General features: G+C 46.0%; 1 protein-coding gene across 4 annotated transcripts in view; it reads right to left on the bottom strand.

Annotated features, from left to right (window-relative positions):
* Window positions 1–1121: 1121 nt before the first annotated feature.
* The window catches only part of SYBU (syntabulin), a 60468-nt gene continuing 47801 nt past the window's right edge, over window positions 1122–13788 (bottom strand). For 2 of the 4 annotated variants that reach the window (XM_067537406.1, XM_067537403.1), the window contains 4 exons: window positions 12554–12656; window positions 9614–9817; window positions 3870–4016; window positions 1122–2892 (listed from right to left, as the gene is read on the bottom strand). In XM_067537406.1, the coding sequence (XP_067393507.1) occupies window positions 1764–2892; window positions 3870–4016; window positions 9614–9817; window positions 12554–12656 (1583 nt within the window). In that variant the 3' untranslated portion in view covers window positions 1122–1763. The remainder of the gene's footprint in view (window positions 2893–3869; window positions 4017–9613; window positions 9818–12553; window positions 12657–13788) is intronic. The other 2 variants (XM_067537404.1, XM_067537405.1) reach the window with 2 other exon arrangements.

Below are 13788 nucleotides of genomic sequence, written 5' to 3' on the forward strand. Positions count from 1 at the left end.
TTCTTATAGCTAAGGAGTCAGGAATTATTGTTCTGCTTGGTTAGAATCTTAGGGTAAACAAATCACTTTGTTTGAGCACCTGGACAGGTACTCAGAAATGCCTCTAAAAATTACCTGTGAAATTTCCCATGCTGTTTCTCAGCCCCAATGTGAAATTTTGGCTTGATAAAATGCTGCTTGACATCTGCGTCTTGCTAAGCACCAATCCTAGTGTTTGGTTTTCAGTAGGCATGACTGCGCCAACTCCTGCATAACTAAAACAGCTTTTAAAAAACAAAACTGTGGGCTTTGCAGAGGTGCACATCATGAACATCGGTAGTCACACCTTGCAGTACCCCTTTGAAGTAGGTGGCGTAGGGAAGTGTTGTTACACTTTACAAAAAAGAAAAACTGGAGAACAGTGAGGTTAAATGTCTTAGGGTCTCACTACAAGAACCTGCAGAAAGCCAGGCATAGAATCTGACTGTCTCATTCCATTTGTTTTATCCACCAGACAATGCTACTTCTCTAGGATCTGCACATGCAATTCCAGTTGTGTACAAAGGGGCGCACAGAATTTGCATTTTGATGTACACATGCAACACACTCGCATTCATATGGCAGCGTGCAAGTGTTAAAGCATGTGTTCAAAAGACTGACTAGTCAACTAAACTCATTTCATTAGGTCCCACTGGCTTTTTTTTTTTTTTTTTTTTTTTTTTTTAAAGTAGTTAAAGAAGCAATGCAAAGACATACAGGAATCTAAAATTAAGGGAGGAGATTTTACATGCCTTAGAGTACAGAAATTCAAAGATATCGGTTCCCAGAGCAACTGTATTGGGCCAAATTCTAAATATGTTAAAGGATTAAAATTAACCTAGTCCACAATGATACAAAATAGGTGGAAGGGTGGATTTGATGGCTTGTGGGACTGGTGACTGAAAACAGAGCACTTCATCTCTAGATCACTATCTGCTCTGGGAGCAATAACCAAGTTATTGTAACAATGCCAATCCACAAGTACCCTATGCCAGTCACTGGGCTCCTGCCGCCTGTGTGTAAAATTTCAACCTTAAAGCCGCATTACTTTTTTAAATAGCTTTTTGCAGGTGAGAGTTCTGCTAAAATAAAACAGTAATTCATACTTTTAACATGCTTTACTGTAATTTGTGATTATAAACGGTGTTTCCAATAAAACACAATTAAATAAGCAAAAAATAAGTTAATTCACAATACACTCAAAGACGGCCTTTCACATGGTTTGACTGACTAGCAGATTACAATAAGAGTTCATTTAAGACTTTAAAATAATATTCATAAAATGTATTCACCCATATTTATCAAACATAGCAGATTCAAGATGCTCAACAACCTACATGAATGCATTTTTGGTTATAGTCCCCTTGTACACACAAGAGCAGTGGAATGCTAGGGCAATTATATATTTTACAAGAGCACTACGCCAGACAGACATACAATACATGCCCGAAGCTGCCTTGGAAGTATGAGCTTTTAGTATAAGAATCAATACATCAGCCTACAAATGAAAAGCGACAGCATGCTTTCTAAAGTACACGAGTGGTACACTTAGTAGGACCAAGTCGCCATGTCACGTAGCCTTCCTTCAGTTTCAAACAATGAACATGTTTCCAACTAAAAATAGTGCAAATCAAATATTCAGGAGCAAAAAGACAGACTCTGCCATTATACACACACACTTTTATGGTCTATTGTGATTCTTCACCCACCAACCCAGCCAACTGGCAAAGTACTGGACAGCGCACTTAGATTTTGGTACTAAAAGGAGCATGGCGCAGAGAGTGCAGCGCCACCAGGCAACAGCCACGAAGCAGTGCGCTGATGTTATAGATAGGATTCGTTCCTCCTCTCTGAGTGCCAAACACCCACATTACTGTTGGTACAATGGGTGCTGCTACAGCCAAAAGATCTACAAAGAAACTGCTGCTCCAGTATCTTTTCCTGATGCCTGCCTGAGAGACAGTAATGACATTTCTGAATGTTTCATCATGAGAGGCTGTAAAGTCCAGTTCCTTCATAGCACGGTTTTCACTAACACTCCAATTCCCCTTGCTACCTGGAGAATCCATGGGAGACAAAAGGATGGCAGAATTTGGATCACTTGGATTTAGATCCAGTAGCAAAGCTGATTCACTGACGCATCCAGCAGGAAATCCACCCAATCTCTTTAAGGAAGCAAATGGGCTCATAGGACTGATATCTTGGGATCTGAATATGTTCTGAACGAGCTGTTCCACATCCGGGCTATATGGCACCACATCAGTCTGAATGGCCTGTTCCATCATCATGCTATTGTCGCTCTCCTCCTCTGCCTGTGAGCATGTTAGTTTTTCAGCAAGGACTCTTTCAAGTGCATTTTGGTTTAGGGCAGAGGGCCCAGCAGTGGAATCGAAGAGGGCTGGATCACCAGATTCAGGTGTAGTGGCCAGAATAATCTCTTCAAAAAAGTCAGTCCCATTAGCCAGGTCATCGCTGAGCAACAGCCTACTGTCCACTATGTCTTGGTCCTCCATAACTAGGCTGTCCACCATTTTGGAATATGTTGTACTTGGACTTAAAGACTTACCAGGTGACTCACATGTATACTCTAGACACTGCTCATCCCTCAGAGAGCCACTCTGAGCCACCTCCATGCTCTGAAGCAAGGACTCCAGTTTCTTGTTTTGGATATTTATGTCTATGAAATACTTCTGAATCCCTTTGTCTTTCTCAGCCAAGCTGTTTTTCATAGTTTCAATAACCTGCTTGAGTTGTTTGATCTCCTTTCTTGCTTCTTTCAAGGCCAGCTGCGCTTCCACTCGATGACACTCCTCTTCAATCCAGTCTTCCCTCATGCGAGCCAGCTGAGATTTGAGCTCTTCTGTTTCTGTTTCCCTGTAGCAAAAGCAAACTCACTGTAAAACTTCTGTTCTTTGGTCAATTAAAGCATTCAGAGACGTTCCATCACATAGGGATGGTGAGGACATACAACTACTGCAAAAAGGTGGTGTAGTTTCACAGTGGACTGGCAGAGGTATAACATGAGGGCAATGGGTGGCAAGGTAAGTTGGTCCACTGCTAAGTGGAATCACTGACATAACCACACATGTAGAGGCTACAAAGCAAGCTCCAGAGGCAGCCTGACAGGTGATCTATGCCACACCTTTCGTTTTGGGGAGAGAGATGTATGTAAAATTCCACTTCACTCAAATCTCTCCTCACCCATTGCACAGTGTCTCTCATTATTTAGACCCAAAACATACACCTCCCAACTAAAGAAACACCTGTTGTTGTGTAATCTAAGCAGTTGCTCTTCTGCAGAACATCACTACATAGTACTATTGTGAGAAAAACAAAAGCACAACCAGGCAGGAAGAGATTTTGCTGTCAAGGGAGAGAATTTTTTGTTATAAAAAGGTTTAGAACAAGAGAAGACATTTTGCAGTAACTTCTCATATTTGCAGAAATACACTCTTTGGGCATGACTGCAGTTAACAGATTGAGCCACTCGCAAAGCCAGTCCCTGAAAATGCAGCTACAAGTCTGCAGGCATCAACATTTGCATGTGCAAAAGTTATTGGTGCAATATCAGACGAACTTAAAAATTTATCCCTTCAAAACAGTTCAGGTTCAAAGGAGATCACTGGCTCCTTTCCATAAGTTAACTGGACTGTATGCATTCATGGAATGGGTTATGAAACCTGAAATGGCTGTAAACAATTTAATTTAATCAGATATGGCCAAATTCTAAGCTCTTTAGTCAAAACTCACTGCAATCAAGAAGGGAGTAAGAACTTCAGGGTTTTTTCCCTAATGGAAACTGCTGAATCAATCTCATTTCTCCCCAAATTGCTTTTTGGGAGTAAATGTACCTTTCTTGAAGTTTGCCCTCAGATTCCTTCAGTTTTGTTTTTAGATGTCTCACTGTAACTTCTTTCTGCTGCAGTGGGGTCAAATACTGCTCTGGATTTGGTGCTTTAATGCCATGATTCTCACCACAAGTATATCTCAGCGATCGTCTAAAACAAAAAAAAACAGTGTTATTCTTGCTACTCTTTACCTTCCTAAGAAAGGAAAGATTCCACACCAATCTGGCACAAAGTTGAGTTTACCCAGGACTCAATTTGGGTATGTCACAGTAAACATTAGCAACTTTGTCTGGTAAATCATAGTGCTTGAGGCATTTGTCAGTTTGCAGCTACAATAAGAATTCTGCTATTTACTGTACTTGGGCTCAGTGCAATTCTAGCAGAGTAGATCCTTGACTTTCAAATACCTTGACATTCCTTCATTTAAAATAGGGTGTGTTTTCTACAAGTGTACAGTGAGGTCACTGGTAGAGATGCCTGACACCACACTAATACAGACAAGGCAGCGTACTATGATGTTGTTAGGAATTCAGCAGGAAGCAGACAGTTAATTAAGTTGACTGTATTAGTTGAAAGGATATTACAATAGCAACAGCTTGTGGATGAGTCCATTTTGTGATCTAGCCTTCAGTGTACGCATGCACACGTAGCCGCACACACAGGGGGAATGCAGGCGCCTACAGGGTTAGGCAGCAGCTAAGCAGGCATATTTCAAGATCTAAATTTTGAACTTAGCCACCTAAAGTATAAGTTAGGTACCTAAATCCCATTGTGGATCTAGCCCAAGTGGAGAGTAACTTCTGCATCCACTCCACACTCAACTTCCTCTTTAATCAATGGGAATTCGGTGTGAGAAACAGCTGCAAAATTAAACAAAGAGCAAACAGCACTAAACCACATGAAACCATCTGACTTGGAAGTGAAATAACAAGGTTACTTACCAGTAACTGATGTTCTTCGAGATATGTTGCTTGTGTCCATTCCACTATAGGTGAGTGCACGCCTCCGTGCACAGTTCCCAGAACCTTCTTCCCCTTAGCAGACCCAATAGGGCCAGCTCTGGTGCCCCCTGGAGTTCCGCGCACATGCCGTAGTATATGAGGCACTGCCAGCCCAATGCCCCCTCAGTTCCTTCTTTCTGCCAACTCCAGCAGCGGGGATGAGGGGTGGGTTGTGGAATGGACATGAGCAACACATCTCGAAGAACATCAGTTACTGGTAAGTAACCTTGTTTTCTCCTTCAAGTGATTGCTCATGTCCATTCCACTATAGATGACTAACAAGCAGTACCTTGAAGGTGGGTTGGAGTTACCGGTGAGCTGCCCTCAGCATGGCTCTGCCAAATCCCGCGTCCTTTCTCGCCTGATGGACGATGGCATAGTGGGATGTGAAGGTATGCACCAACAACCAGGTGGCAGCTTTGCAGATGTCTTGCAGGGGCACTCTCGCCAGGAAGGCTGTAGACGAGGCTTGAGCTCTGGTTGAGTGCGCTGTGACGGTTCCCGGAAGCGGCACCTTTGCCTGCTCGTAGCAGAACCTGATGCATGATGTAATCCACGAGGAGATGCGTTGGGTGGAGACAGGTGAGCCTTTCATCCGGTCGGCCACTGCAACAAAGAGCTGCATCGATTTCCAGAATGGCTTTGTATACTCAATGTAGAAGGCCAGGGCTCGTCTCACATCCAGCGAATGCCATCTCCTCTCCTCCTCCGAACCGTGCGGTTTGGGAAAAAACATGGGGAGAAAAATATCTTGGTTACAATGAAATTGGGAAACCACCTTGGGCAGGAAGGCTGGATGTGGCCTCAACTGCACCTTATCCTTATAAAATACTGTACAAGGGGGTTCCGAGGTCAAGGCCTTAATCTTGGAGACCCTCCTAGCCGAGGTAATGGCCATCAGAAAGGCTACCTTCCATGAAAGCATGAGCAAGGGGCATGAAGCCATGGGTTCAAAGGGGGGCTCCATGGTCTCGAGAGGACCAGGTTGAGATCCCAGAGAGGCACCGGACCTGCAGATAAAGCCTCTCCACCTCCTTGAGGAACCTGACCAACATGGGATGGGAGAACAAGGATCTCTCTTCTAGTGGTGAAAGAAGACCGAAATGGCCGCCAGGTGAACCTTCAACGAGGCCAGAGCCAGACCCTGGAGCTTTAGCTGGAGCAGGTACTCCAGGATCGCCTGTACAGGTGAGAGGCTGGACGGAATGCCCCAGGACTCCGCCCAAGATGTAAACTGTTTCCACTTAGCTCGATACACGACCTGTGTAGAAGGTTTCCTGCTGCCCAGCAGGACTTTTTGGATCTGCACCGAGTAGGCTCTCTTTCGCTCCGTCAGCCACAGAGCCTCCAGGCCGTGAGGTGCAGGGAGTCCAGGTCTGGGCGCACAGGCGACCATGGTCCTGGGAGAGAAGGTCGTGCTGCCTCAGGAGCTCCATGGGTGGGGCGATGGAAAGGTCCAGCAGCATGCTGAAGCAGTGCTGTCTCGGCCAGGCCAGAGCGATGAGTATAACGTCCGCCCTGTCCCTCTTTATTTTCAGCAGGACCTTGGGCGGGAGCGGAATGGGCAGGAACGCGTACATGAGGGTCCCCGTCCAGTTAATGAGGAATGCATCGGAAATCGACTGTCTCACGACCCCGGAGCAAGCAGAACCTCAGGCACTTCACGTTCCAGGCCGACGTGAATAAGTCCAGTTGGGGAACACCCCACTTCTGGAAGATCATAGTCACTACCTCTGGGTGCAATGACCAGTTGTGGCGGGGTAGAAACGATCTGCTGAGGTGATCCGCCTCATCGTTCCTCACTCCTGGGAGGTGAGAAGCAGTCAAGTGGAAATCGTGCCTCATGGTAAGGTCCCACAGACAGAGCCCTTGAGTGTTTAGGTTGGTGCTGATGTGAGCTCCCCATCACACATCCAAGGCGTTGGAGATTAGGGTGACCGACAGGACCAGCTCCCTGAATGGAATGCCCTTCAACTCTGCTCTGGGAGACCTCCACAGTTTAGGGAGCTAGGACGAGCAGGGGAACTGTGACCACCCGATCCAGTGGGTTTCTGCTCAGCACATATACCAGGCCAACCACGCCTGAGTGCGGTCTGAGCCTCAGGCGAGCTAGTCTCACTATGTACGTGCAGGCCGCCATATGGCCTAACAGCTGTATGTAGTGCCTGGCTGTTGTCGTAGGACATCGGTGCAGCTGGGAGATGATAGAGACCATCGCCTCAAAACGTGGCTGAGGCAGGAAGGCTCTGGCCTGAGAGGAGTCCAGGGTGGCCCCAATAAATTCTATACGTTGCACTGGGATTAGTGTGGACTTCTGCTCATTTATGAGCAGTTCCAGCCTGCTGCACGTGGAGCAAGTCAGGGTCATGCTCTCCTGCATTTGGGACCTGGACCTGCCCCTCATCAGCCAATCGTCCAGGTAAGGAAAAATTTGCACACTCTTTCGTCTCAGGTGGGCAGCCACTACCGCCATGCATTTGGTGAACACCCCTAGAGCTGAAGAGAGGCCAAAGGGTAGGGCTGTAAATTGGTAGTGGGAGCCAGCCACCGAGAAGCGAAGAAAGCGCCTGTGGCTGGGTAGGATAGACACATGAAATTATGTGTCCTTGAGGTCGAGGGCGGCATACCAGTCTCCTGGATCCAGGGAAGGGATTATGGAGGCTAGGGAAACCATGCGAAACCTGAGTCGTTTGACATATTTGTTTAGACGATGCAGGTCTAATATGGGTCTCAGACTGCTCTTCGCGTTAGGGATGAGGAAGAACGTTGAATAGAACCCCTTCCCCCTTTTGTCTTGAAGGACCATTTCCATCTCTCCTATGTTGAGGAGGGTGTCCACTTCCTGCAACAGGAGTTGTTCGTGAGAGGGGTCCCTGAAGAGGGACGTAGGGGGAGGGTTGTTGGGGGGTAGATGTAAGCTATAGGGCATAGCTCCCTGAGACTATCCCAAGGACCCAGCGGTCCAACATGATCTTTGCCCATTCAGGATAGAAGGGCCTTAACCTGTCTAGGAAGGAGCGAGGCAGATCCAGGAGAGCAGTCGGGGCACCACCCTCAGGCACACCATCAAAATGAGAAGAGCTCGGGGTACCAGAGAGTCGTCTCGGTACCGATGACTTGCGGTGCTGCTTGCCTTTCGGTGACCGAGACTGGCGCCGCTCCGAAGTCTGCGGTGCTGAGCCCTTGGATGGCGACCGGGTTCTGCGCCATCTCGGTGCGGGCGAACTCCTCGGTGCTGGGTCCTCCGATGGTGACCGTGTTCTGCACCGCCTCGATGCAGGCAACTCCTCGGTGCCGGGGATCTGGAGTGGGAGCTGTCCAAGCGCCGCCTGGCAGACCTCGACCAGTGCCGCCTCCTGGCATGAGCTGTCTCCGGTGCCAGGGATTGACGTCGGCATCGAGAGGGGGACTCCATGTCCTGAGTCAAAGCAGGCCAGCTTGACGACACCAACCTGGGACTGCTGGGGGAGCGTCCCTGCTCTACCCCCAGAGGCCGTCTGGTGGGAGATCTTCCTCCCTGTACCGGGGATCTCCACCGCCCTTTGGGGGGACCCAACGTGGGTTTGCCCCCAGACACTGGCCCCTTCCTCCCTCGGTGGAGGGGAGGCAAAGGGGGGGACGGAGGTGGTGTAGACAAGGCCAACAAGGCTCTTGCCGCCTGAAAAGCCTCCCGTGTCGATGGCTTCGGCAGGGGCACTCTCCCACTCCCAGGAGTCAGGGGAGGCTCCCTGCTCGGAGATGCAGGCACCGGAGAAGACTCGAAGGGCTGGGTTCGGTGCATCTCCGCACTCAACCCTGCCCGTACTGATGGCGCAGGGGAGTGTCCGCGCTCCACTCGTTGCTTCTTCCTCTTCTGCACCAGTGATGTTGCTCGGTGCCGAGTTGCGGTCAGTGCCGGCGGTGCACTCTACACCGAGGTGGAGTGGGCCGGCTCAGACGCCGGACGGAGGGCTGCCTCTATGAGCAGGGCTTTTAACCAGATTTCTCGGTCCTTCTGCGTCCTCGGTTTAAAAGCCCTGCAGATCTTGCATTTTTCTTTACTGTGCACTTCCCCCAAGCACTTAAGGCACCAATCATGGGGGTTGCTGAGCAGGAAAGCCTTCCTGCAGGAGGCACACAACTTGTATCCCGGCGACCGGGGCATAGCCCGGCCGCTCTAAGTCCCCTCAGGGACTTGCTTATCTAACTACACTTAACAATCACTTAAAAACTACTTAAAACTAACTAAACTACTTAGAATAACAAAAGTTCAAACAAGGAGAATAGTACTTGCAGAGAGCAAGGCTAGTTCCAACAACCATCACGGGCGGAAAGCAGGAACTGAGGGGGCGTAGGGCTGGCAGTGCCTCATATGCCGCGGCATGTTTGCGGGACTCCAGGGGGCTGGCCCTACAGGGTCTGCTAAGGGGAAAAAAGTTCCAGGAAGCATGCACGGAGGCGTGCACTCACCTATAGTGGAATGGACATAAGCAATCACTCAAAGAAGAACTGGTTGATATAGTCTTTAGGCTAGTGGAAGCCATATATCTTGTGATACTGAGGTGATCAAGCTTCCATGGTGGAAGGAAAATGGGATGGAGTGTGTTTCTGAGTGCCCCTTTACCAATACCCCAATCAATCTACACTGTCAATCTACACTGAGGTGCAAGATGTTTTGTTCTCCAGACCAGAGGACTGATCCCACAGTACAGAATGGAGAGGACAAGATAACAGAATTAAAACTGGAAAGAAGGAACAAGCACTTGCCTCATAACTGGGCTGCTATCACTTCCCTTATATGAACCTGAGTTACTGCTACTGGCTGAAGAAGCCCCACAATTCTGATTGAAGTTAACAGGACTCAACTGATTTCTGCACAGGACTGACAAAAGGTCCTTCTCACGAGAAGCAGGTGGGCTGGCTCCAGACTTGTATGATGAAGATCCATTATTCCGTCCATGAGGGCCACGACTGAAGGCAAACCAAAGAGTAAGGTTTGTTGGGTTATACTGTACCATGCAACTCACAGCGTGTCCTGCTATAAGGTCACCCCATGATGCTCTACAACATAAATAAGATCAGGTGGGAAGAAAGTAGGTCTTAGGATCCATCTACACTGGAGCTGGAGGGGTAAATTCCAGCCCAAGGAGACATGCCCTTGCTAGGTTTGATCAAGCTAGCACATTGAAAATAGCAGCATAGCCTTGGGGGTGTTGGTGGTGGGTCAGACTAGCCTCCCATGTACATGCCTAGCGTCTCAGACAGGATTTTACCTGGGGCAGATAGTCTAACATGCTACCACAACTGTACTGCTGTTTTTAGCACGTGAACATGTACATGAACTGAAAATTACACCTCCAACTGCAGTGTAGATGTGCCCTTAGCACCTCCAGGTACCATGCATCTTTCACTACCACCATGAAGTGGTTAGTCAGAATCAGATGGTTTAGAGAAAACTACACGATCTACCTTTCTATACTTAAGGTTTTTGTTTCCACTGACTCCACCCTACTCTTCTCATTCCCACTACACCCATTTAAGTTAGCAAGCTGCACATTTAAGTTTTCTGGCCTACATTCAAGTAATTAGAAGACTGCAGTCTAATACGGTATTTCCAAGAGACTCTGATTTGACCCTTCTCCAATTAGGCTTGTAGCAGGACCCTTGTCCTTGGGGACCAATTACAACACGTGGCAAGATTTCTGTCATTATCCTTAGCAGGTGGCCTGAGAGGTCATAGTGGCCAATGGAAAGAAGTTTTGGTTCCTTTGCCCTTTTGGCACAGAGTACTTCAACTGTTACTGCCAGCTATTGATGTACTTAGATATGGTCTTACCCTGACTGAAGGAATTCTGAAATAGTCCCAAAGGCTCAGTACCTGGAGAGCTTCAAGACAACTCAGCTGCTTCCTCCAAGTCCCTCTCATATCTGTCCCTCCCCAGTCTTAATAAAACATTCTGAACTATCCATTATTTGCACTTTAAAGCAACTCCCATCAGTGCTGTCCAAGACCCAGGCATCTGGCAAGGACCTGTGACATTCTGGAAACGGTTTACAAGATTACATTTTAGCCTGGAAACATTCCTACCTACTTTCATGAAATGTCACCACCACTCTCCCCCATGGAAGCTGCTCCTTTAAACTAACAAAAAGTAAAAACACGTTTCCAAAGAAACAGAAAGAAAAGAAATCCAGCCAAAAAATGAGAAGGATCCAACACATCAATGAAAATATCACAGAAATCATGAAGCAAAAATCCTTTCCTCTTAAAATTGTCTGACCTGGTTTCCTCCCTCTTCTGAAAATGAACACTTTATATGGAACAGATGGTTGCGTGGCAGTGCTGCAAGCCAGCATGGCAGTGCTGTGGTTTGGGTGACTTTATAACTAGCTTACAATAAAACACAGGAGTGTGGTTATGACATCACTGAAATGCTGCAGCATTCAATGTGACACAATTAAGTCCAACTGCTTTTTTAAAATTCTTAAACAGAGCGAAGGCAAACATTTAAAAACAATTAAAAGTGACAGGAAAGGACTATTTCCATTTTCTTTGCCCCGTATGGTATTTATTTTTTTTTGCAAGCCTGAATTTGCACATACCCGAATGTTCCAAGACATGCATTTGAAGGAACGTTATGCATTACTTCGGAACAAATTAAGACTGGTGTCTTGCTTGGAATATTTAAAGTTACAACAAGAGGTCATGCTGCTAGTAAGAAATAACGAAGATTTGGATTTAATCATGTAGTTATTACACTAGGATTTAAACACAAAACCCCTCTGTTGCAGAGGGTAAATGCAGCATGAACAGAGGTAAAGTGCTGTTTATTTGTGTACCGGTACCATGATACAGATCAGATGCTCTTTCACTTAGGCATTATGATACCAATCCCTGCATACTGGGTCTGTTATGATCATGGATGAGCTCATGTGACTTGAAAATATGGGAATCATGCTGTCCCTCCACTCTCGTTGCCAGCTTCAGTCTTGTGATTCCATAAAGAGCAGGAATCTTGTCTTGTCAATTTTAACCTGCCCTGACTGCTCAAAAAGACTGCAAGCATCAGGGATTATGTAAGGCACCGCACAATATGGTCCAGCCAAAACAATTCAGATCCTACAAGGTGTCTAGGTTTGTATCAGACATGTGATGTGGAGGCAACTTGGAGAAATATTTAATCAAAGGTATTTTAATAGCTTTCAAGAAATATGTATTTTTATACCCATTAATGTGAAGGGATGGGACTTGATATTTAGAAACAAGCATTAAAGACACAAGCATCAACTTTTTTCTTTCACCAGATGATATCATGACTCTGTAAGGTGTGTGGTGAGCTGACAATTTGTCACAGCAGGAAAACAAAGCGATGTGACCAGAAGGTTAAGGTTAATTGGTTGGAATGGTTGCACTTAATTAAGCACACAACCAGTTGTTTCCCCTTTCTATGCTAAACATTTTTTTATCTCAAAGGTTCTCAAAGGTATGTTATGAACAAAACTGTTGTTGGTCACATAATCCTACTGTATCATAGTTTATATTCTCCAAATACATCATATTTGTTCTCTCCTAGATCACAGATTCTAATTGTCTGTACTATCAGAGAACACACTGCAGTCCAAAATGTTTTAAAAGATATAACTGGTGGATTAGCACGTCCTTCTACTAAGCAGCACTAATAGTATAAGATAAATTGCTTTGCTTACTTGCGAGAAAAAGAGGCTCTTTTGCTCCCAGCAGCAGACATATGGACTTCAGGAGCTGAAATGCTGCCCGTGCTGCTTGAAGAGCTAAAATCAGCTTCACTCCCTGGAAAGGAAAAGGGAAGAGCAAAAACATGATGGAAATTATAACTCAAGGATTGATGTACAGTTTTTAAAAGTCATGATGAATCATAGCCATCCTTCCTTTGCCTGTCCCATGTGAACTTTAAAAGTTAGCCTGTGTTTTCAAACACACCCCTTAGGAGAAATTGTGGATATATTCCAGACTTTCAACAGCTCTCTCAAAACAGACACTTCAACAACAGTAAAAAACAACAGGCTATTACAACTTCTATTTTGCATAAATCCCTTTAGAAGCAGGCTATAAACATTTGTATGGAAACACTTCTACCTTCTAACAGGTGTCAGTGTATGAGTGGGGATGCTGACCATTCTTTCATGTGCACAGTCACACTAAGCAAACAACTGCTGTTGGATTCCCTGCACTTTGAACAGGAAAATATTACTTATCTGGGGGGCAGAGGACCCACTTATCAGAAACAGATGAGCTGGTATCAACATACAGATTTTAATCTGACACGGAGAAATAGTAAGGCACCTTTAAACAGTTTTACAGTAATCCAATAACAATGCCTGGCTGTAGGCTGCTTCTTTGGTGTTAAGCCATACTATCGGATTACTGATTCTCCATGATTTACAGCTTTCATTTTCCTGACTCTGTTACTTAAAGGAGAACTGCACTCATTATGTTCACTGGGCAAGAAGCTCTTATGACTCGAAAAAAACATGGCAATTTTTTCAGGTTTATCATATCCAAACCCAATGCTGGAAGCAGCCATGAAAAAAAAGCTGCCAGTGCGAGAGCTCTATGGGAAAGGATGGAAATAAGCTTCCAACTTGCTTTAATAATAGCTTATCAGCCAGAAGAAAAATTACTATGTACATAATATCTTTCATCCCTGGATTCCAAAAGCACTTTACAACCATTAATTAATCCCTGCAAAACTAATCAGTTCTATCCAAATTGCAAATGGGTAAATGGAAGCATGAAGAGGTGACTCGTCCAAGGCCATGTAGCCAGTCAGTGAAGGAACTGGAAGTGTGAATGTTAAATCTTCCCGTGCCAGCTTGACAGCTACACTTGGGGAGGGGAATTCACCTCTTGAGAGGAGGAGGAAGGATGGATAAAGCAGTGGTACGCTGCTCTCCTCCCCAGG

Source organism: Emydura macquarii, unplaced genomic scaffold (genome assembly GCF_026122565.2).
Source record: "Emydura macquarii macquarii isolate MOO-44397 ecotype Brisbane River unplaced genomic scaffold, CSIRO-AGI_Emac_v2 contig_383, whole genome shotgun sequence".
Taxonomy (NCBI): Eukaryota; Metazoa; Chordata; order Testudines; family Chelidae; genus Emydura; species Emydura macquarii.